Below are 21,084 nucleotides of genomic sequence, written 5' to 3'. Positions count from 1 at the left end.
GTAAGCAGTAAATCTGGGACTTTATATTTTAGATACATTATATGATTTGTCTGACGGTCCAACTAGTGAACAGTTATATTCAACAGTACGAACTTCTCGTGTGTCAGAAAACAGATTGCTACTAAGAGCACACGTTCTGGCCCTAAATAAATCTGTAAATTATTAGATAATTGGCAAGTACATCAGACACCTTTAGAGACTGGTGTTCTGAAGTTTGCAGATGTTTCCCTGCTGCCAGTTAGTAGCTTTCCTGTAACTTTATAGTGGTGGGCACAAAATCTAAAAGAGATCCCTCGAGGTTGTGTGAGCTGTACCGACCTACTCTCATCTACACGGCTGAGCAGTGAGCTCTAGTTCCATGGAACAAAGACTGAGCTCTACACGGCAAGTTCCACTTCCAGTGGTAACTGAGGCAATTAAGAGATGATTTCTGTCTAGAGAAATGCATTCCAGTCTGCAGTTAGAGGGAACAGGAACCTCTTCACTGGAAATAGCAGTAATTAGTGGTTTTCTTAGAAATCGCCTACCTTCTGGACTGACTAGCAAACACAGACAGTAAAGTAAATAAAGTTATAAACTCATGCGTAAGATCTGGATTCATTCTAGGCCTCTGTTGGTCTGTTTAATTGCCACAATCATATATAAGGTACTTAAGAATTGTGAAAATTAAGAAAAAGAAACAGCTTTAAAGGTTGCAGTTGCTAATTTTTAGCTACTAGTAGATGAAGGGTCAGTTTTCTCTAAGAATGTCCCCTGGGTAAGTACCGTACTCTAGTGGAAGGCTGCACATTCAGGCATATTTGTGAGGCACAAATTGGCATTGATTGTGAAAACAAACCAACCAAAAAGGACACAAAGTTGGGTAGGAAAGGAAGGGGGTCTAGTCTAGGAAGAGGTGAGGGAAAGTCAATGTGATCAAAAGTATGAAGTTCTCAAGGAACATATATATGGAGAACACGGGGTTACAGCAGCTCAACATAGCAAAAGAAGCAGAACTGAGGCGTAAGATGGTATGTTAGCATTCAAGAGCCTTTATCATCACTGACTGTTCAATGCTGCCTTTACTGTATGACAGTGAGCACATGCAAGCTGACGCTACCCAGAGTTACTCATCTTTTTATCTTTGTATAAATGGATCAGAACATTAGTTTGCATAATAAACAATGAAACATTTCAGGGTAAAATAGGAAGGATGTTTTTTCCCTAAAGTGAACAGAGAACATATTCATAGAATAATGCTACTTGATTAATTTGGTCATGCTTTTTAAAATGTTTTTATAATATTTTCTTCTATAGTATATCAGAGTTATCTTTAGAGTCAACCCTTCATGCCATCAATCTGCATTGTAATAACATCTCCAAGATCACATCCATTGATCACATTTGGAACCTACGACATGTAGATCTGTCATCCAATCAAATTAGTCAAATTGAAGGACTAAACACCCTGACAAAACTATCCACTTTAAACTTGTCCTGCAATTTGATCACAAGAGTAGAAGGTTTGTAAACTATTGCATGTGATATTTTGTGTTAAAAATGAAAAAAAAATGTGTCTGTTTTCTTCCAATGAATGGAATTAATGGAATCATAAATTAACCATAAAACTCACAATGCAAAATGTTTTTTTCCATGAGACTGTCTTTTTAAATAGCTAACTAGTCCAAAATACGACAGTAGATTTCACTGTTATAAATGTGAAATAATGCTAAGTTTCTTTATTTAAACCTTATAAAGGCTATGTTTTACTCCCCCCCACACACTCCCATTTTTAGGACTTGAAGCACTGGTTAACCTGACGAGACTGAACTTGTCTTATAACCGCATAAATGATCTTAGTGGTGAGTAGATTTGCTAATATTTCTATAATGCGGAAGTTTTGCAGGACTTAGCTCAGGGTTGGAAAACTTCAAAGAATAATGTTTTTAACCAAGGATTTATGTGAATGATGTGCTTCTATTAAAACTGTTGTTGCTACCAAAACAATAACCTGAGTACAAAGTAGAAATAAAGACAAGTATTATTAGAAAACAATAGAGCGTTCTGTATGTCAGCAACAAGCTAAGATGATGTAGCTCTTAGGCCTGAAACAAAATGGCTATAGTTATGCCCAAAGGACCAGGCCTCTATAGAATGGTCAGTAGGAGAAAAAGCTCAAGTGAGGAAAACCTACTTTAAAGGAGGGTTATGATTAATGTTAAATAATTAACCAGTATACTCACATAGAAAGAGGTGGTTCCAGTAGGACCTCAGTGATGGAAACTTTTGGTGCTCTCTCATGTGACTACCAGTAGCCAGATAGGACTATTGATTTGAAATTTTGATTGGTGGGGCGAGACACTGAATGTTTAATTAAATTTTAATATAAATATAAAAGCTTCTAGTGACTACTACATTACACAACATATATATGGATGATTCCAGGGACTTGTATCTTAAAGTTAAAATCATTTTTTTCATGTCTAAGAAGAGTTTGAAATTGTTACCTGCTTTTTATTAAAGTGATATAACTGCTAAAGTTTCACAATTCTTAGAATTACTTGTTCGAACTAACACAATTTCACTAATTATTTTCATGTGCTGCCTTACTAAAAGAATTTCTTTTCCTGTTGCAGGGTTGCTGCCCCTTCATGGATTGAAGTATAAACTTAGATATATTGACCTACATAGTAATTGTTTAGATAGTATCCACCACTTACTTCAGTGCACAGTAGGACTACACTTCCTAACCAATCTTATCTTAGAAAAAGATGGAGAAGGTAATCCTATCTGTCATGTACCAGGTAAGAAACAGTTAATACTTCCCTAACACTTAAATGTGAAAGCATTTATTTACTGAAATTGGTCTTTATGACCCTCTTTCGTTTTAGTCTTGAGCTTTCTGGGTGTGAACATGTGTGTGTGTGTGTCTGTAAACATATATATACACATACACACACACACACACACATATATATATACATGCATTAAAACATAGTTACAAAGAATCTGTTGAGAAAAACTAAATTGCTTCTTTAAAGTATATAGGGTAAACAGACCACCTCCCCTCCCCCCTCTATTACTTTTTTCTTTTATTTTTTTCCTGAGACAATATCTCTTATATCTTAGGCTGTCTTCAGACTTGATGTGTAGCAGAGGATAACTGTGAATCCTTCCTCCACAGTTACAGTTACACACTACTATGCGCAGTTATATGGTGCTGGGAATTGAACCCAGGGCATCATGCATACTAGGCATGCACTCTGCTGAGCTACATCCCCAGCAGGGCGAATAAGTTGGTGACTTTATTTAAACAGTTTATATATTTGGTGAGAAAATAGCTCAAAATTACATATGTCTTAGGGCTTTATTGCTGAGAAGAGACACCAAGAACACAGCAATAGTTTTTTTTTTTAATTTTTATTAATTACAGTTTATTCACTTTGCTCCCTCACCCTCCCCTCCCGTTCCCACCCTCCCTCTCCCATCCGCACCCATGTCCCTCCCCAAGTCCACTGATAGGGGAGGTCTTCCTCCCCTTCCTATCAGGTCTCATCAGGGCTGGCTACATTGTCTTCCTCTGTGGCCTGGTACGGCTGCTCCCCAGTCAGGGAGAGGTGATCAAACTGCAGACCAATCAGTTCATGTCAGAGATAGTCCCTGTTCCCATTACTATGAAACCCACTTGACACTGAACTGTCATGGGCTATATCTATGAAGGGCTTCTGTGTTATCCCCATGTATGGTCCTTGGTTGGAGTATCAGTCACAGAAAAGACCCCTGTGCCCAGATTTTTTGGTTATGTTGCTCTCCTTGTAGAGCTCCTATTCTCTCCAGGTTTTACTATCTCCCCCTTCTTTCATATGGTTCCCTGCACTCTGCCCAAAGTTTGGCTATGAGTCTCAGCATCTGGTTGATACCCTGCAGGGTAGAGCCTTTCAGAGGCCCTCTGTGGTAGGATCCTGTCCTGTTCCCTGTTTTCCCCCTCTTCTGATGTCCATCCTCTTTGCCTTTCTGAATGGGGATTGAGTATCTTAGCCAGAGTCCTCCTTCTTGATTTGTTTCTTTAGGTGTACAGATTTTAGTATGTTTATTCTATATTATATATCTAATATCCACTTATGGAATATTACTCAGCATTAAAAAAAAAACAAGGAAACCATGAAATTTGCAGGCCAGTAGTGGGAACTGGAAAAGATCATTCTGAGTGAGATATCCCAGAAGCAGAAAGACACACAGGGCATATACATAGCAGTTCTTATAAAGGAAAATATTTGGTTTAGGCTGGCTTACAGTTAAGAGGTTTAGTCTATTACCGTCATGGTGGGAAGCATGGTGGTATATAGGCAAACATGGTGCTGTAGAGGTAGCTAAGAGTTGTACATCTGGATCCACAGGCAGCAAGAAGAGACTATGAGCCACATTGGGTATATCTTGAGCAATTTGAGACCTCAAAGCCCACCCCAACAATGACATACTTTCTTCAACAAGGCCACACCTCTTAATAGTGCCAGTCCCTATGGACCTGTGGAGGCCATTTTTACCCAAAATATCACAGCTATATTCTAGTATTATAATAACATGTAACCATGAAAGGAGAACGTAGAATATTTCTGCCTACTAATGGTCACTTATCCCCAGCTATATTAAGAAAAAGAAAAACAGTAACACCACCTGTTATAGTCCGTATATATGTGATACCTGTATATGAATGCATATGACATCTAGACAGTTGCATAGTAACTCCTGGCAACAGAACCTAAAAGCTGGAGATTGTAAAAATTATGGCAGTATGAAGGAACATTTAAAAATAAAATCAGTAGTAAGTACTTTAAAAAAAAGCTGGAAATTGATAAGTATTGGAAAAGCTCTATTATGTAGCTTTTGAGTTTTATACCATGTGAATTCTAACATTATTAATAAATGTGTCTTTTGAAAGCTTAAACTTATATGTTTATTTTCTATCAGCCATATGGTGGTTCACAACTATCTATAACTTCAGTTCCAGGCGATCCAATGCCATCTTTTCACTTTTATAGTCACCAGGCATGCATGTGGCACAGATACACATAGAGGCAGCACTCAGATGCATAAAATAAATCTTTTTTACAAAAAGGTCTAGCCATGATTTTCTAGATCTTTCTCTTTTGGAGTCTTTCCAACCACTTAATTGATCATTTTGAGAAATATTTAGTATTAAATATTTAATATTTAGTATTACTTGAGAAGTTAGATAGTATAGCTTGCCACCAGGCCTGATTCCAGAGTTCAGTCCCTGGAACCCCCATTGTAAAAGAGAAATGACTTCCACATTTAATCTATCCTTTAATCTACCCACATTAAAAAAAAAAATTAAAGAAAGGAAGGAATTGGTTTGAGGTGTTAGAGAGATGGCTTAGCAGTTAAAAGCACTGGCTGCTCTTCCGGGGATCTGGGCTCAATTCTGGAACCTACATGGTGGCTCATAACCATCTTTAACTTCTGTGAAAACTCCCTCTGGTGGGAACCAGTTATACAAGTACACAGACATTACGTTCAGTCAAAAGGCCTATCCACATTTTTTTTTAAATGAAGGAAGGAACGACATTATTGGAAAATATTGAATGTTTCTAATGTTTAATATTTAATTATTTTGGTTTTGTTGTTGTTTTATTTTTATGAGACAGGGTTTTTCTGTGTAGCCTTGGCTACCCTGGACTCACTTTGTACACCAGGCTGGCTTTGAACTCACAGAGGTCGGCCTACCTCTGTTTCACCAAGTGCTAAGATTACAAGCATGTGCCACTGTGCAGGACTATTTGTTTTTAAGAAAAGTGAATATATTTTTTCTTGAATACTTGATATATCGTATATTCTAATATTGATTCTGTGTTATTAAGAAAAGGGGAGATATTTTACTAGTGTCTCACTATGGGAAGGTCTGCCACTCTACCAATTTGATTCATTTCATGATGGTTATATTAAAATCAGAGAAATCCCTGTTTATCTTTTTTCTCTGGGTAAAATGCCACTAGTTTCATGCATTTGTAATCTTGGGGTAATTTTTTAGACCAGATGATTCAGTGATAAGGCTTTATCAGGAACAGTGTTTGGGATGGCATGGGATGGAATGGGAGGAGAGAGAAGGGGAGGGGAGAGGAGGGGAGGGGAGGGGATGGGATGGGATGGGATATTATAGGGCATGCTTTCCCTCTTCTGTATTTACTGAGCACATATTAGAGATGTTGAATAGCTAATGTTTATTCCCAGGTTATTAGTGCTGAGTGATCCTCATCAGTCAGATAATATATCTAGCTTGTTTTGTTTTGTTTTTTTAGAATAATCTCTTAAAAGTATTTATGTTTTGATTTTGAACTCTGTTTTCAAGGGTACCGAGCAATCATTCTCCAGACTTTACCACAGCTGAGAATCTTAGATTGCAAGAACATATTTGGTGAGCTGGTAAATTTGGAAGAAGTAAACTCATCACACCTACAATGCTATGAAGGTCTTTTGGATAACTTAGTTTCTTCTGAGTCCCCCCTGAATATAAGTGAAGATGAGGTAGAGTATTGGTGCTATTTCTAAGAGGAAAGATACCGTCAAGTATGAATGTATGAGAATATGAACTTTAAAGGACCTGTTTGTTTCTGTGCCATAGGTCGTTGGTAGTATGGCCATGGCAGCCCCACCCACAGACGACTTGCCTCCCTTGGAGCAGTTTACAAGCACACCGGAAGATAATTGTCTGGCCTCACTTTTATCTGTGTGTCCATCTTCTGAACCAGAAAAAATTAATCATGAAAACGATTTTCAGAATGAGATGAAACTTCATAAATTAGATGATCAAATCCTGGAGCTTTACAACGAAGTAATTTATTTTTATTCTTTCTGAAGCCCAATATGTGTTTACTGAAGAAAAATTAGTTAAAGTAGAAAGTAGCAATTATACATAAGTTGACTGACCAGAAGCATCAAATTGACTGTATCTGTATTTTTGTTTTTCTTTACAGTAACAGTGATAGAAAACAATGGGATATGTTTTTCACTCGTTTTCTTTGTTGCCTTTTGTCATGAGTGTCAGTTGCCTGTATTGCCACTAGTATTTTCTTGGTTTTGTGTATGTGGCATCAATTCATAGACATTTGACTAGTTTCTCCCTGGGAAATTTATGATATTACTATGAACATTATACTCAAGTTTTCAGTTGGATGTGTTTTGATTTCTCTTGGCTGGCATCTACACGAGCAGTTGCTTGTCCCTGTCTTACCTTTTGGGGAACTGCTAGATTTTCCAAGTGTTGCTGGGACATTGCGTTCCTAATAGCAATTTGTGAGGGTTCTAGTTTTTCCTTCCTTAGTTGTTTTAGTTTTCAAAGTGAGGTCTTACCGTGTAACACAGGCTGGCTCTGCTTCTGAAGTCTTGGGATTACAGTCTCTCATTTGCCTTTTTTGTTATAAGTCTTCCTGGTGAACACTTTTTGGATGTATCCTGGACACTGGATGTTATTTGTGAGGACTCTTAGATTCTGTTACACTCTTCTAAAAAATGTTTACATTCTGATATTTAGCATTAATTTGATTTGACTTAAACTCTGATTTTATTTGTTAAGTATCAGCTAATATTTCTTTTGCTTTTAGACACTGCCTTTTATTAACTCTGGTTTCAGCCCAAAAGTCTTTACTTTTTAAACCTGGTTGTTACAATTTCTCCATAGGAAACTAATAAGCTCAGATTGAAGCATGATCCCATTTTGGGCCATTTTGTAAATATTCACTCCCATTTAGACTAGTCTTACCATTTTTTCACTTTTGAGGTCTTTAAATAATTTTAACTTTTTTGTTTCTGTTTCTTTTCTATTTTTCCAGAGTTTCATAACTGTCTACAGGGGGTTTGAGCTACTTAAAATTTGTTTTTCCCTTCCTTTTTATCCTGTGCCAGAGCTAGATTTTTTTTCTTCAGTTTGAAAGATACATAATTTATAAATTTTTAATTTTATAAAATGTCTTAATTAGGAAGGCTTTAAATTTTAATACACTGAGCAAAACTTTTTTACAGGCTTTCTTTGTTTCTTCTTTTTTTTTTTATATTCTAGACTTCTAATTGTTTTATAGATACTGTTCCTGAGAAAGACCTCAGACCAAAAAGAGACACAGATATAACCTCTGAAAGTGACTACGGAAACAGAAAAGAGTGCAGCAGGAGAATTCCTAGAAGAACAAAAATCCCATATTATTCCAGAAATATTCAAACTCTTAAGCATCACAATAAAAACTACGGTGTTTTTGTAAGGTACTTGCTTTTGTCTTTGTAGCCCAAATAAGGCAGATAGGCATGGGTATCTGACTGGCTTCTTCCTGTTTCATGATGATAAACTGTCAGTTTACTGACATCGGAGATTTTTTTTTCCTTTTAGCCTGGGAGCTCAGATATGGTCAAGTACCAGCCCCCCGTATCCTACCTTCCTGCATCCATGGATTCAGCCAACCACTGATCAAACCAAACAAAGGAAATAACATCTTTACAGGCATAAACCATTTACTAGGTTTAAAATTATTGCTTGTCAGGGTTGGAGAGATGGCTCAGTGGTTAAGAGCACTGTCTGCTCTTCCAGAGATCCTGAGTTCAGTTCACGACAATCACATGGTGGCTCACCACTATTTAGCTGGGGTCTGATACTCTCTTCTTCTGGCATGCAGGTGTACATGCAGAGCATTCAGACATAAATAAATAAATCTTTAAAAAATTATTACTTGTGATTGAACATTCATCAACCTTTTCTTGTCATTATTTCTTAAATGATACAGTATAATAAGTTAATTTTATTAGCTATTATGGTAGATACTGTACTGGATATTTATCTAGACAATTTAATATATACTTAAATGAGTTGCATATAAAAATGCTTTGCCATTTTATATAGTAGACTTGAACATTAAGAGATTTTGATGTTTGTGGGTGGTTCTACAACCAATCCTTGCAGAATCTTGAGAATTGTGTACTCATATAAAAGATTGCTTTCTTGTTGTCATTACCAAAGTTGAGAAATTAATACATAATACCAAACAAGAGACTACTGTATTACTTGCAGTGGGAAGTAAGGCTAATACACTTGTTTACCTGACTAGAGTAGAAACTAGCTATCTGTAGGCAGATACACCTGGGAGACCAAGGCCTACTTAAATAGTACCAACTAAGCCAGGATCCCGGAGGCAAATGAAATGATTATGTTTTTGACATGTGAATATAGAAATCTGATGTCTGTATTTTCATTGGTGGGGTATCAAACATGATAGTTGTTCAGAAAAGACTGTACCATGGAGTCAGTACAATCTACTTTTTGTAGGCATAATTCTTTCTTTTGTTACTTCAGTTTTCATAGTGATCCAGGTACACTTTCATGTATAAAAATCATTCAGTCCTCTTAATAGGCAGGATATACGCAAGAATTTCTTTTTACTCTGGGTAATGATCGAATGTGTTTACTCTTCCATATCATGTCACTTTTAAACTTTTAAGTTCCATAGGGTAATTAAATCACTTTTTCAACTTTTGTGTTAAATGGTCATAGTCTATTTCATATTGAGCATGTTGAATACTACTACACATGTAAAAATCACCTTTTAAAAAAAAATCTTGAGACTCTATAGTCAATCAACAAAGTGTACCCTTTATAAAATTTATGAATTAGCTTTCTAAGTTACTGTTAACTTACTTAATACATTTTTGCTTAAAATTATTTCTTGTATTGGTATGGGTGTTTTACCTGCATGTATGTCTGTACCATGTCCTGGTGCCTACTAATGACAGAAGAGTATCAGATCCTCTGGGATTGGAGTTACAGATGGTAATGAGCTGTCATGTGGGTGTTTCTTCGGAAGAGCAGCCAAATGCTTTTAACCACTGAGTCATCTATCCAGCCTGTTAACTTATATGATTTTTAAAAGGTTACATATGTGGTTTCAGGTGTGTGTTTTGTAAAACATAAACTGTACTTTTGCTTATTTTCTGCATTTTTTTTGTTTGTTTTTTTTTTTTGCAGTTGTAATCGTAAAATGAGACAGCCTGTCTTTAAAGATTTATATGTAAGATCTTCCTTAGTAAACTGTGATAGCTTAAGAGACTTACATGGGCAGAAGAATGACATTGTTAAATTAGACAGAAGTGCCTTGGATGACAACACTTACCGGGTAATATAGAGTCCTAGGAAGTTAACCAGTTTTTTTTTGTTTTTTTTTTTTTTATGAGCAATAAATGTTGTTTGTAGTTTTATCAGAGTGATGTGTGTCATCTAATTTTATTCTTATCAATTTCCAGATTTTGTGTAATGTAACAGCTTTTACATTTGCTGGATCAGTTGAAATGATGTTACATTCTTGTGGAAGGAGAAACCATTAGGAATTTTCCAGTTCCTATTTCCCAAAGTTCCTAGTTTGAGAGGGATAGCGGATCCTTTAAAATATCAAAAGAAAGCTTTGTGTTTTCTCAGAGAAGTATTCTTTATTACTGTCTTTGTTGTCCTGAAACCCAGTTTTGAAAAAGGATTCAGAGATGCTCAAATTGTTTTAAAAATTCAAGACCTAACTGAATATATTAATTAACTTGTCCGCATTTTACATTTTGGAATATTGGTTCTTATATTTCATTATGTACTGTAAAACATATAATCTAATTGTAGGATTGCCTTCTATAATTCTCATGACAGTAACTGCTAACATTCATTTGATGGTTATGTACCCAGCACTGTTCTGTACCATTCTGTATGCTTTATTTCCATAGTTCTCAGTGTAACTGTTTATTGTAAAATAAGTGAAACTACTGACGCAATGAGAAGTTTGCTAACTTCTTCCAGATTCATGAAGCATTGCTGTTTTCTTTTAGTCCCTTGTGGAACAGTTAGACCAAGAGAGGGAGATGAGGTGGAAAGCTGAGCAAACTGAAAAGAAACTTATGGATTATATTGATGAACTACATAAGCAAGCAAGTGAGAAAAAAGATGTTCACAGCCTGGCTCTCATTACCACAGATAGGTAAGGCAAAAATATGATTCTAAACCCTGTGGAAGAAAGGAAGGGAGGATTGTGGATGTCAGAGGGGTCAAGGACACTACAAGAAAACCCACAGAATCAAAAAGCCTGGATTCATAGGTGTTTACAGAGACTGAACTGACAACCAGGGAGCCGGTATGAATCTGAACTAGGTCCTCTGCAGATATGTTATGGTTTTGTAGTTTAGTCTTGTGGGACTCATAACAGTAGGAGTGGGGACTATCTCACCTTTTCCTCCCACTGGATTGCCTTGTCTAGCCTTAGTATGATGGTTTGTGCCTAGTCTTACTGCAACTTAATATGCCATGTTTTGTTGGTATCCCTGAGAGTCCTGCCCTTTTCTGAAGAGTAGATTTTGGGGCAGGGGCCACTGAGAAGAGAGGAAGGAGGGTAAACTGTGGTCAGGATATAATATACATGAGAAAGTAAATTTTTAAAAAAGAAAGAAATATCTGATCCTGAAGATGTCTTTCAGAGCATAAAGGTTATCGGGCTTGAAATGGGAACACCTTGGTTTAAAATAGCGATAGTTAGGGCAATTAATATATGTGGCTTTCATTTGATTTTAAGATTTGGTGCTTTCTTGTTACATAAAGGGGGAATTTTGAATACATGTAGTTGAACACTTGAGCTGGGAAGTATCAGGTGGGTGAATATAGTTAGTAGAAAATAAGAAAAAACAGTGTGGTGTGGGCCTAGCAAGCTTTGTTGAGTGTCATATTTGTAAATGCCTGGCACTGGCACTTTTCTTTTAAGGTTTATGAATCCTAGTCTCTTATCATACACTCATTTCCTCTGTTAGCTTTGGTACCACATAGCCCAAGTTTCTTAATTCTTTTCTTATTTTCCCTTGTCTATTCAGTCTCCTACTTGTCTGAGAATTTTGTCACTGCAGTACTTTCTTTAATATAAATCTATTTTATTCCACTGTATAAAAATACATTATAGTAATCTCTTCCTCTTTGGTTTTTATAGTCAATTCTAAAGTTATCTCTTGCTTCAAATACTGTTTCTCCCCAGAGTTCCTTTTGGATTTTGTCTTTTCTCATTTCTAAAGGAACACTACGTCTCCAGACTTGTTATTGACCATAAGTAGGATTTGGAAGTTGCTTACTAGTTTAATATTGCATCTGTAGAGTGGCTAATTCCTCTTAAAAGATCACATCTGATTATTAAATTGAGGTAAACATTTTTCAACCTGATCATCTTATACACTTGGTTGTATGATACTGATACTTTATTTTAAAAAAAAAAGAGAGATTTCCTTTCTGCTTCTTTTTTTTTTTTCCTTTCTGCTTCTTTTATATGCTGTTCCTTTGTAATTTGAGAGAAGCCATGCTACTTAAATATGTATTCTGTGAGAATCAGTGTAACTGCATATTTTGGTGTTTTCTGTTCTTATGTGAGTGCTTCTGTCACACCATCCTGCTTTATCTGTGTCTGAGGAATCACTGTCTCTAAATAGATAGAAGAAAATCCTGGTCTGGAAAGAGAACAACGTGAGAACTAGAGGAGACTTTCAGACTTTCAGAAAAAGAGACCTGTTACATAACTGGCTTATACAGACACCAGGATGCGTCACAGAGAGACAGGATTCCTCTTCTCTTTGGAATGAAGCAAAGTTTGTTTTAGGAGTTGTTTTTATTAGATTTTATTTAATTTTACATTATAATTGAAATTTCTTTTAGTGTTGGCATTTTTGTTTTGTTTTGTTGTGGTGTGTTGAGTTGAATTTTTTTTTATTAATTACAGTTTATTCACTTTGTATCCCCCCTGTACCTCCCTCCTCCCCTCCTAATCCCACCTGCCTTCCCTCAGCCACATCTATGCCCCTCCCCCAGTCCACTGATAAGGGAGGGCCTCCTCCCCTTCCCTCTTATCCTAGTCTATCAGGTCTCATCAGGAGTGGCTGCATTGTCTTCCTCTGTGGCCTGGTAAGGCTGCTCCACCCTCAGGGGGAGGCGATCAAAGAGCAGTCCAATCAGTTCCTGTCAGAGACAGTCCCTGTGTATGGGACTGTGGAACCCACTTGGACACTGAACTGCCATGGGCTACCTCTCTGCAGGGGTTCCAGGCCATCTCCATGAGTGGTCCTTGGCTGGAGTATCAGTCTCAGAAAAGACCACTGTGCCCAGACTTTTTGGATCTGTTGCTCTCCTTGTGGAGTCCTGTCCTCTCCAGGTCTTACTATCTCCCACTTGTTTCATAAGATTCCCTGCACTCTGCCCAAAGTTTGGCCATAAGTCTCAGCATCTGCTCTGATACCCTGCAGGGTAGAACCTTGCAGAGGCCCTCTGTGGCAGGCTCCTGACTTGTTTCCTGTTTTCTTCTTTTTTCCAGTGTATGGTTTTGGCATCTTTGTCAAAAATCAGGTGTCCATAAGTGTGTGGATTTATTTCAGGGTCTTCTGTTCGATTCCTTTGATCCACCAGTCTGTTTCTGTGCCAGTACCATGCGGTTTTTAGTATTGTTGCTCTATAGTACAGCTTGAGATCAGGGATGGAGATACCTCCAGAGGATCTTTTACTGTAGAGGATTGTTTCAGCAATTCTGAGTTTCTTGTTATTCCATATGAAATTGAGAATTTTCTTTCAAGGTCTGTAAAGAATTATGTTGGTAATTTGATGGGTAATGCATTGAATCTGTAGATTGCTTTTTGGTAAGATGGCCGGTTGGATTTCTGAGGCAGCATCTCACTATGTAGCTCTGTCTGGCCTGAAACTCAGAAGAGCTCTGCCTGTCTCCGCCTCCCAGGCGCCTGGAATTACAGGTGTGTACCTGTACCACCATGCCCAATTTGGCAGTCTTGATCTCTTGCTTTTGGTTATATTTGAATAGTTTTTGCTTTATTTCAGATTAGATATTAACTGTGGTGCATTAGAAGAAATGTCTCAACTGTTCACCAAAATCCATTGCATTTGGGAGGTCTGGAACACACTTCCATACTCATTGCTCTCTTGAAAGGTCATTCTGGGTTGTTCTGACATGGCTTCTATCCATATCCACATTTATTTGGTATCTTGAGATTAATGTCTCCTAGCTCTTGATGTTCTTATGTGTGCCTTGTGTACACTGCCCTTAATACCAAGTCTGACAACTGGGTGTCGTCCTATGAATAATGGTATGTCAAAAAGTGAATCTCATTTACTGTCTTTTATTGTTACCAGAAGTGCCTTTCCTCTGTTTCTCATAAGTGTCTTCAAGTTAGCCCCTCCTGAGCAAGAAGCATCTTGCTGCTTCTTCTGTATTCTTTGCCTTAGTAAGTGGTATACCATTAATAATTCTGTCAGCTACCAAAACTAGAAATAATTGTTCTTCTACCTCTTTCCTATATCACAAAGCCAGTTGGTATTGTTACCTTCTTGATTCTATTTGTTAAAATACCTGCCTCCTGTGTACCCTAAAACTATGCCCTGGGTTTAGGCTTTACTACTTAGATAATTATTTAAGTCCTACTCATTTACAGCTCTTTGCCTTCATATAACATTTTCTCATATCAAACTGGAATTTAATTAGTAAGGGAAGACTGTTTTGAAAGTTGTTCTCATTAAAGACAAAAGGAGAGATAGTAAGAATTGAAAAAAATTACCATCATAGAGCAGTTGATGAATACATACATATACCCATATATATATGTATGTATACATCCTAGAAATTATAGTTGATAAACATTGCAGTGGCTACTTTAGCTCAGTAATTCATGAGACTCTTCCAAAAACTAGTTATGTCAGTCATTTAGCTGCCTCTTATGTTTAGTTGAGTTGTGAGCTGATAAGCCAAGCTGATAATACAGTAACATAATGCATGATCACAATGACAGGTATATAAATTTAAATGAACTAACCAGAATCTTTTATGGCTCTTCTAAGTTGAATTAAGCAAAAGAGATCTTTCTTATTGTGACTGTTGGAATGTAAACCCAGCCCTGGCAGGTGGCTCAGGGGTAAAAGCACATGCCATACAAGCCTTACAACCTGAATTTAATTGTAGAACTTACAATGTACAATGAACCTATGTTCATGCATACACATGTGTACACACACATATAAAACACAACTCATAAGAGAAAAATTTAAAAGACTAATGAACCTAGATGTGTTTGTATCCTGCGCTTAACTGCTTGTCACACGACAAATATAAAGACACACTAGGAAGAACTGAAGCCTGCTCCTACGGACTCTGATGGCCTTGATTTCAGCAGTGCCTCAGAGGAGTGCCACCCAGTATTTATCTAAGTTTGCCTGTATAGGCAATTAGATTTTCTTTATTTCTTTAAATTAGTTATGTTTCAGTTGTAATCAAAATATTCTAATACATACAAAGCTGGGATCAGTATTTTTGTCTGTGGAAGACACAGGGAGGCCAAAGTTGGCTGGCTATTTATATAGCACATCACATAGCTTTAGAAATTCCAAGGTGGTTCCTTCCACTCAATGCAGAGCTCTTTGAGGGTAGTGACTATAGTTTATTCACACGGCATGCTTTTAAAAAGTTTATGTCTAGCCCAAAGCTGAAATACTAGGGATAAAGTGCTGCTGTGGAATAATAAAAGTTTATCTAGATAGTTTCTTTATGATGAATAGTTTTCCCTTACAGCAAAATGTTGGTTTCAGGGTCAGATCAAATGATATATTACTTTGTAGTGCCCCCCCTTTAAGTATTAGAGTTTGACAATACTTCAGATATTGATGACTATTTTAAGCCTTAACATTGACTACAATTTTCATTATTTTTGCACATGTAACATTTCTTACCATTATATATAATTTATGCTTCAGACTAAAGGATATTATTTTTAAGGAGAGACATTCCAAGGCTCAACTTGAAATTGTAGTTCACAGACTTCAAAATGAAATTAAAAAACTAACTGTTGAATTAATAAAAGCACGAGATCATCAGGAAGATCACGTCAGACACTTGAGAACCCTGGAAAGGGCATTGGAAAAAATGGAGAAGCAGAAGGCACAGCAGCAGCAGGCACAGGTATCCCTGAACAGATCAGTAGTGTGGGTTGACGGATTCAGGGCTTCCTCCCTGAAACTAATTACATAGCAAAGAAAGCTCAAAAGATGCCAGGCTATATGCAGAAATTAAATCACGGTTATTCTTAATATCATAATCATACAGCCTGTGGATTATTTCTTTCTTCTACCAGCACTTATATAAAGCAGTTGTAAGAGTTGGTGGAACTACTGAACATAGGATTATAATTTTGAAAGAGATAGCTTTCAAATCTGGATACATGAAGGACTTTCACTTTCAAGCTTTTGGCATGGAATTCTTATCAAAAATTTGATGCAAATCAGCAGTAATTGATGCCCGTACATTTAATTGCTCTATGTTGAAAATAGCATTCTTAATTCAGTAAAGTTTGAAAACAGCATAGTTGTTAGATCATGCCATTTAATCAGGAGTTGGCATTAAAATAGAAGCAGGGGCAGTTATCAGGGTGGCCATGAAGCTCTTAGTTCTGCCACTCTTTCTGAGTGAGGATTTTCCCTTTTTCTTTCTTATCTTTTCTGTTCTTCTTTCTTTCAGATACTGGCCTGAGTCTGGGCATACTCTTTCTACCACTTTGAACCTCGGCACTTCTCAAAGCTACCTCTCACTTGCCATTTGTCTGCCTGCCTAACTGACCCCTATGCCTAACTCAAAAAGGCATGACTTTTTGTCTCCCTCTTCTCTCTCTCTCTCTCTCTCTCTCTCTCTCTCTCTCTCTCTCTCTCGCCTCCTTCGGGCAGCTGAAAGATCTGCAGTTTGCCTGCCCTATTTCTTTTAAATTAGTGGCCTTTAAACAAACTGACTAAATATAAAGAAGAAGCAGGGAGATGATTGTTGAAGTGCTGTAACCATGTGTATTTTGATGAGACTACTAGCTGACTAAGCATGAGAGCTAAAAGCAGTCGAACTATTATGTGACTGTGGTAATTGTGTGTACTTTACTCAGATGAGGCTTATCGAAGAGGTGGAGCTCAAAGCCGCAGCTGCTGACAGAGAAATAAACTTACTTCGAAATTCTCTTCACCAAGAAAAGGAGCAAGTGCAACAACTTCATGAACTTCTGGCATTGAAAGAACAGGAACACAGGTAAACAAAACCTGTATTACACTAGCTCCCCTCCACACCCAGTGATGATCAAGTCTGACAGAATTAACTCATTAAGGGTGGGCACAACGCCTTAGCCTCCAGCCCTGACAGGTTCAGTTCCTGGGACACATGTGATAGAAGGAAAACTGACTCCCCCTTTGTTGTCCTATGACTTCTGTGCATGAAACAGGTACACGTAATCCATCAATCAATCAATGTACTGAATGACTAAAACGAGATTTAACTCATGGAAAATAATCATGTTTGTGTCTGCATTAGATTCAGTCATATAGAAATAGCTAGCTCCTAAAAAACAAGTGTGTGACTTTGGTGTAGATGTGGAAGGAAGTCTTATGAAAATGCAACTGATTTTTGCATTTCTTCAAACTTGACTGAAAATTGTTGATCATATAGAGAATAAGCTATGCTAATTGGCTTCCAAATAATTCTTTGTAAAATTAATCAGTGTTTTCTCTTCTAAAGCATTAGACTATACATTTTGTAATATTTCTGTGTTTCAAAAGAAGGAACTGGTTTTCTATTAACCTTGGGTAATGTAAAATGTTAAAAGCTAGTTAAAGACTGTTGAGTTTTTATTTATGTGAGCCATATTGCTTTGGTTTTCATTTCAGGAAAGATATTGAAACTAGAGAGTTATTCAATGATGCTGAGTTCCAGGATGCATTAGCTAAAGAAATGACCAAAGAAGCAAGAAAGCATGAACAGGAACTAAAAGAATATCAAGAAAAAATTGATTTATTAAACCACCAGTATTTGGATTTAGAAAATGAATTCCGTATTGCTTTAACTGTTGAAGCCAAAAGATTTAAAGATGTAAGAACAATCTAGCCCTCTAATGATAAGAGGACCACATTTTAAAATCGCACTCATATTTAGATGACTATATGATATTTTAAAGAATGAATTCTTAGAGTTTTCATTTCCTCATAATAATAGCCACTTTTTGTTGCTATTGGAAAAAGTAATTATGGTAGTGACTGTGAGATAAAGTGAGAATAAGGATATGCATGGGAGACCTGAACTTGTACATCAGGCCAGCAAAGCTGATAATCCCCCACTTGTTTCCAGGCCAAAGGTAGCCCCACTGCCCAGTTAGCAACAGTGTTTTCATCTCCATTATGATATTCTTAGCCTTCTAAGAGCTTATGCCAAAAGTTAATTCTGATATTAACTCCTCGGTTTCTGAAATTCTATAACCTCAAGAATTTCTTGCAATATTATTTTTAAATGTATTATTTTTTAACATATATTCTTTCTTACCACCTTTGTATTAGAATTAGTAAGTTAGATGTTATGCCACTCTTCAAATACTCCCTTTGCCCCTCTATTTTATTCAGAATAAGGAGAACTCTATGTTCTATCTGATTTCATGCTCTCATCTTCCCCTTGGCACTCCAAAGTTAATATCACATGTACTGGTCCTCTAGGACAGCTTCCCTGCATACTTACATCCTTTTTTTTTTCCTGTTAACCTCTGGATAATAATATGATTTAAAATTGACCATTCCCTTACAATACTTTACACTCCTCTAAGCCTTTTTCAGTAAAAACATATGCTTTCTGTATGGTTTCTTGATTCAGTTTGTTCTTATTGGCATATTGTTATTCTCTACCAGTAGAAGGCAGAATAATCTGTTTTTTCCATTGACACATTGTAGTGCTGAACAGTGGCTGACCTACAGCAGTTGCTCAGTGAATATGTGTCATGCAAATGAATCCTGGTTCTTACAGTCACTAGAGTATTCCCTGGGTAACTAGACAAATGAGTAGCAAACTCCCTTGGTCTGTGTTTTATCTTCTGGGTATTAGTAGATTGAAACAAGCCACCTCTGAGTTTTGTTTTGCTAAAACTCAAAAGTTTTAAAATGAAAAATATAAACTATTTCTAAAAGCAAATACTTTCGATCTGGAAAGCTGCTGCTTATATGGTTTTGAAATACAGGTTCAAGATGGTTTTGAAGATGTTGCAACTGAGTTAGCCAGAAGCAAAAATGCTCTTGTTTGGGCTCAACGAAAAGAAAATGAATCTTCCAGTTTAATTAAAGATCTGACCTGTATGGTGAAAGAACAAAAGACAAAACTCTCAGAAGTCTGCAAATTGAAACAGGAAGCAGCAGCAAATTTACAGGCAAGACTCTGCAGTGTCATTTCCTTTGGAGATTTCACATTATCTCAAGTGTGAGCAGTGACTTTTAGAGAGTACTCAGGATTAACTTGGACATTATATTAATCATACTTAGTGTTCATGATGAAAGTATATCTTACAAAATTAATGATTTGATTTTATCAAAATATCCAAGTAAGCCAGGTGGTGGCACACACCTTCAGCCTCGGCTCTTAGGAGGCAAAGACAGGCAAATTGATCTCTGAATTAAAGTCCATTATGGTCCATATTTCAAGTTTTAGACTACAATATCTGTGTAGTGAAACCCTATCTCAAAAATAAATAAATAAATAAAAATATGTAAATAAATTACTTAGTAAATTTATTCTGTAAAGATGTTACCAGTGATAAGACAAAAATTGGGAAAGTGAGTCTCAAAAAGTGCTAAGGTTTGAGAAGCACTACTTGTATTACTGGCATTAATTTGATAATGGTAATGATAGGTTCAGATATACTTAACCACCATAGCTTTTAAATCATCTGTTAATATTTGTGCTATTTCACATTAGAACTCAACTTCTAAAATATAAGTTATAGGCTGTTGCTTTAAATAGTTCATGAGAAATTTTGACAAGTACAGTAAGCTTCAGTTTTTCTCTTACAATTATATAGAAAAACTCAGTCTTAAAAAGTAGCCTTTTAAGTCTTGGCATTTTGTTTTTAACATGTCTTAAAACCTTTGGTGTAAAATTAGGAATGTTAACTTATTAACTTATGAAAGAGTATTTTTCATAAAATACAAAAAGAAGCTATAATAATTTGTAATGTACATAATTTTAAAATGTTTATAATTAAATGAAATAATTGGTGTTTTGTGTTTTCGGAGTATACAGAATCAAATCAACACCCTTGAAATTTTGATTGAAGATGACAAGCAGAAGAGCATTCAAATAGAAGTTCTCAAGCATGAAAAAATCCAGCTTATTTCTGAGCTAGCAGCTAAAGAGTCACTGATTTATGGTTTAAGGACAGAAAGAAAAGTATGGGGAAATGAACTGGCATATCAGGGTAAAAGTCTCAAGTTTTCCAATGGAAAATAGCCATTGTTAGAAAGCAAATATATTTGGGTATTAGAGAAAGAAGGTGCTTTACTGCCTCCTAGTGCCAAGATAAAAGCAGGTCTCTTGCATTAAGTAGGCATTTACCAACGAAACAGGACACAAGCCTCTCAGAGGTCAACAATTTTAGCAGTTAAGATGTTTAAGTGGCCAGGCATAGAGACTCATGCCTATGGCTGTGCTGCTTTGGAGGCTTAGAAAGAAGGTCACACAAGACTAGCCAAGGGGATTGTACCTTTGATACTTTTAATTTTGTTTGAACTTATTTTTCAATGATACATAAAAACATTACAGTTGTACATTTTCATGGGATACTATGGTGGTGCTGCTCTTTATATTAATAGTAAAATTATCTTAAATGAGTATTCATATCTGTAACATTTACTGTATCTTGTATGGATAGAAGTAAAATTATGCATGACTGAAAACCACTAAATTCTTAGTGTAGTTTTCTTTCTGGCTGCTATATAGCAAAAGATAATAAATACTTTGTCTTGACATTTACAGATAGCTCAAAAATTATGAATAGTTAGATAGGTAAAAAATAAAGCACTGCTTATTCTATAGTAGTTTCTAATGTGACTGTGTTTGCTTCATTTTACTTGTACAGAGTTTTTAAATGTATAAAATGTATAAAAGACATTCTCCTGTTGATTAGCATTATTACATGCTTTGGGTTTTAAATCAGTTTTATTTGGCTTTTCGCCTTATCATAAAGTACAAAAGTCCAAGGTGTATTAAGTTTCTA

At 36.4% G+C, this 21,084-nt stretch overlaps 1 protein-coding gene across 4 annotated transcripts in view; it reads left to right on the top strand.

Moving 5' to 3' along the window:
• Window positions 1-21,084, top strand: part of Lrrcc1 (leucine rich repeat and coiled-coil centrosomal protein 1) — a 32,867-nt gene that overhangs the window by 1,049 nt on the left and 10,734 nt on the right. For 2 of the 4 annotated variants that reach the window (XM_021660245.1, XM_021660244.1), the window contains exons 2-14: window positions 1,297-1,502; window positions 1,776-1,841; window positions 2,616-2,783; window positions 6,347-6,522; window positions 6,620-6,829; window positions 8,054-8,250; window positions 10,001-10,148; window positions 10,840-10,988; window positions 15,785-15,989; window positions 16,954-17,093; window positions 17,726-17,927; window positions 19,057-19,242; window positions 20,112-20,286. In XM_021660245.1, coding sequence (XP_021515920.1) covers window positions 1,297-1,502; window positions 1,776-1,841; window positions 2,616-2,783; window positions 6,347-6,522; window positions 6,620-6,829; window positions 8,054-8,250; window positions 10,001-10,148; window positions 10,840-10,988; window positions 15,785-15,989; window positions 16,954-17,093; window positions 17,726-17,927; window positions 19,057-19,242; window positions 20,112-20,286 — 2,228 coding nt within the window. The remainder of the gene's footprint in view (window positions 1-1,296; window positions 1,503-1,775; window positions 1,842-2,615; window positions 2,784-6,346; window positions 6,523-6,619; window positions 6,830-8,053; window positions 8,251-10,000; window positions 10,149-10,839; window positions 10,989-15,784; window positions 15,990-16,953; window positions 17,094-17,725; window positions 17,928-19,056; window positions 19,243-20,111; window positions 20,287-21,084) is intronic. The other 2 variants (XM_021660246.2, XM_060385763.1) reach the window with 2 other exon arrangements.

This window comes from Meriones unguiculatus, chromosome 6 (genome assembly GCF_030254825.1).
Source record: "Meriones unguiculatus strain TT.TT164.6M chromosome 6, Bangor_MerUng_6.1, whole genome shotgun sequence".
NCBI classification, from domain to species: Eukaryota; Metazoa; Chordata; class Mammalia; order Rodentia; family Muridae; genus Meriones; species Meriones unguiculatus.
The sequence above is the reverse complement of the archived record's forward strand: the minus strand, read 5'-3'. Positions and strand labels throughout refer to the sequence as shown.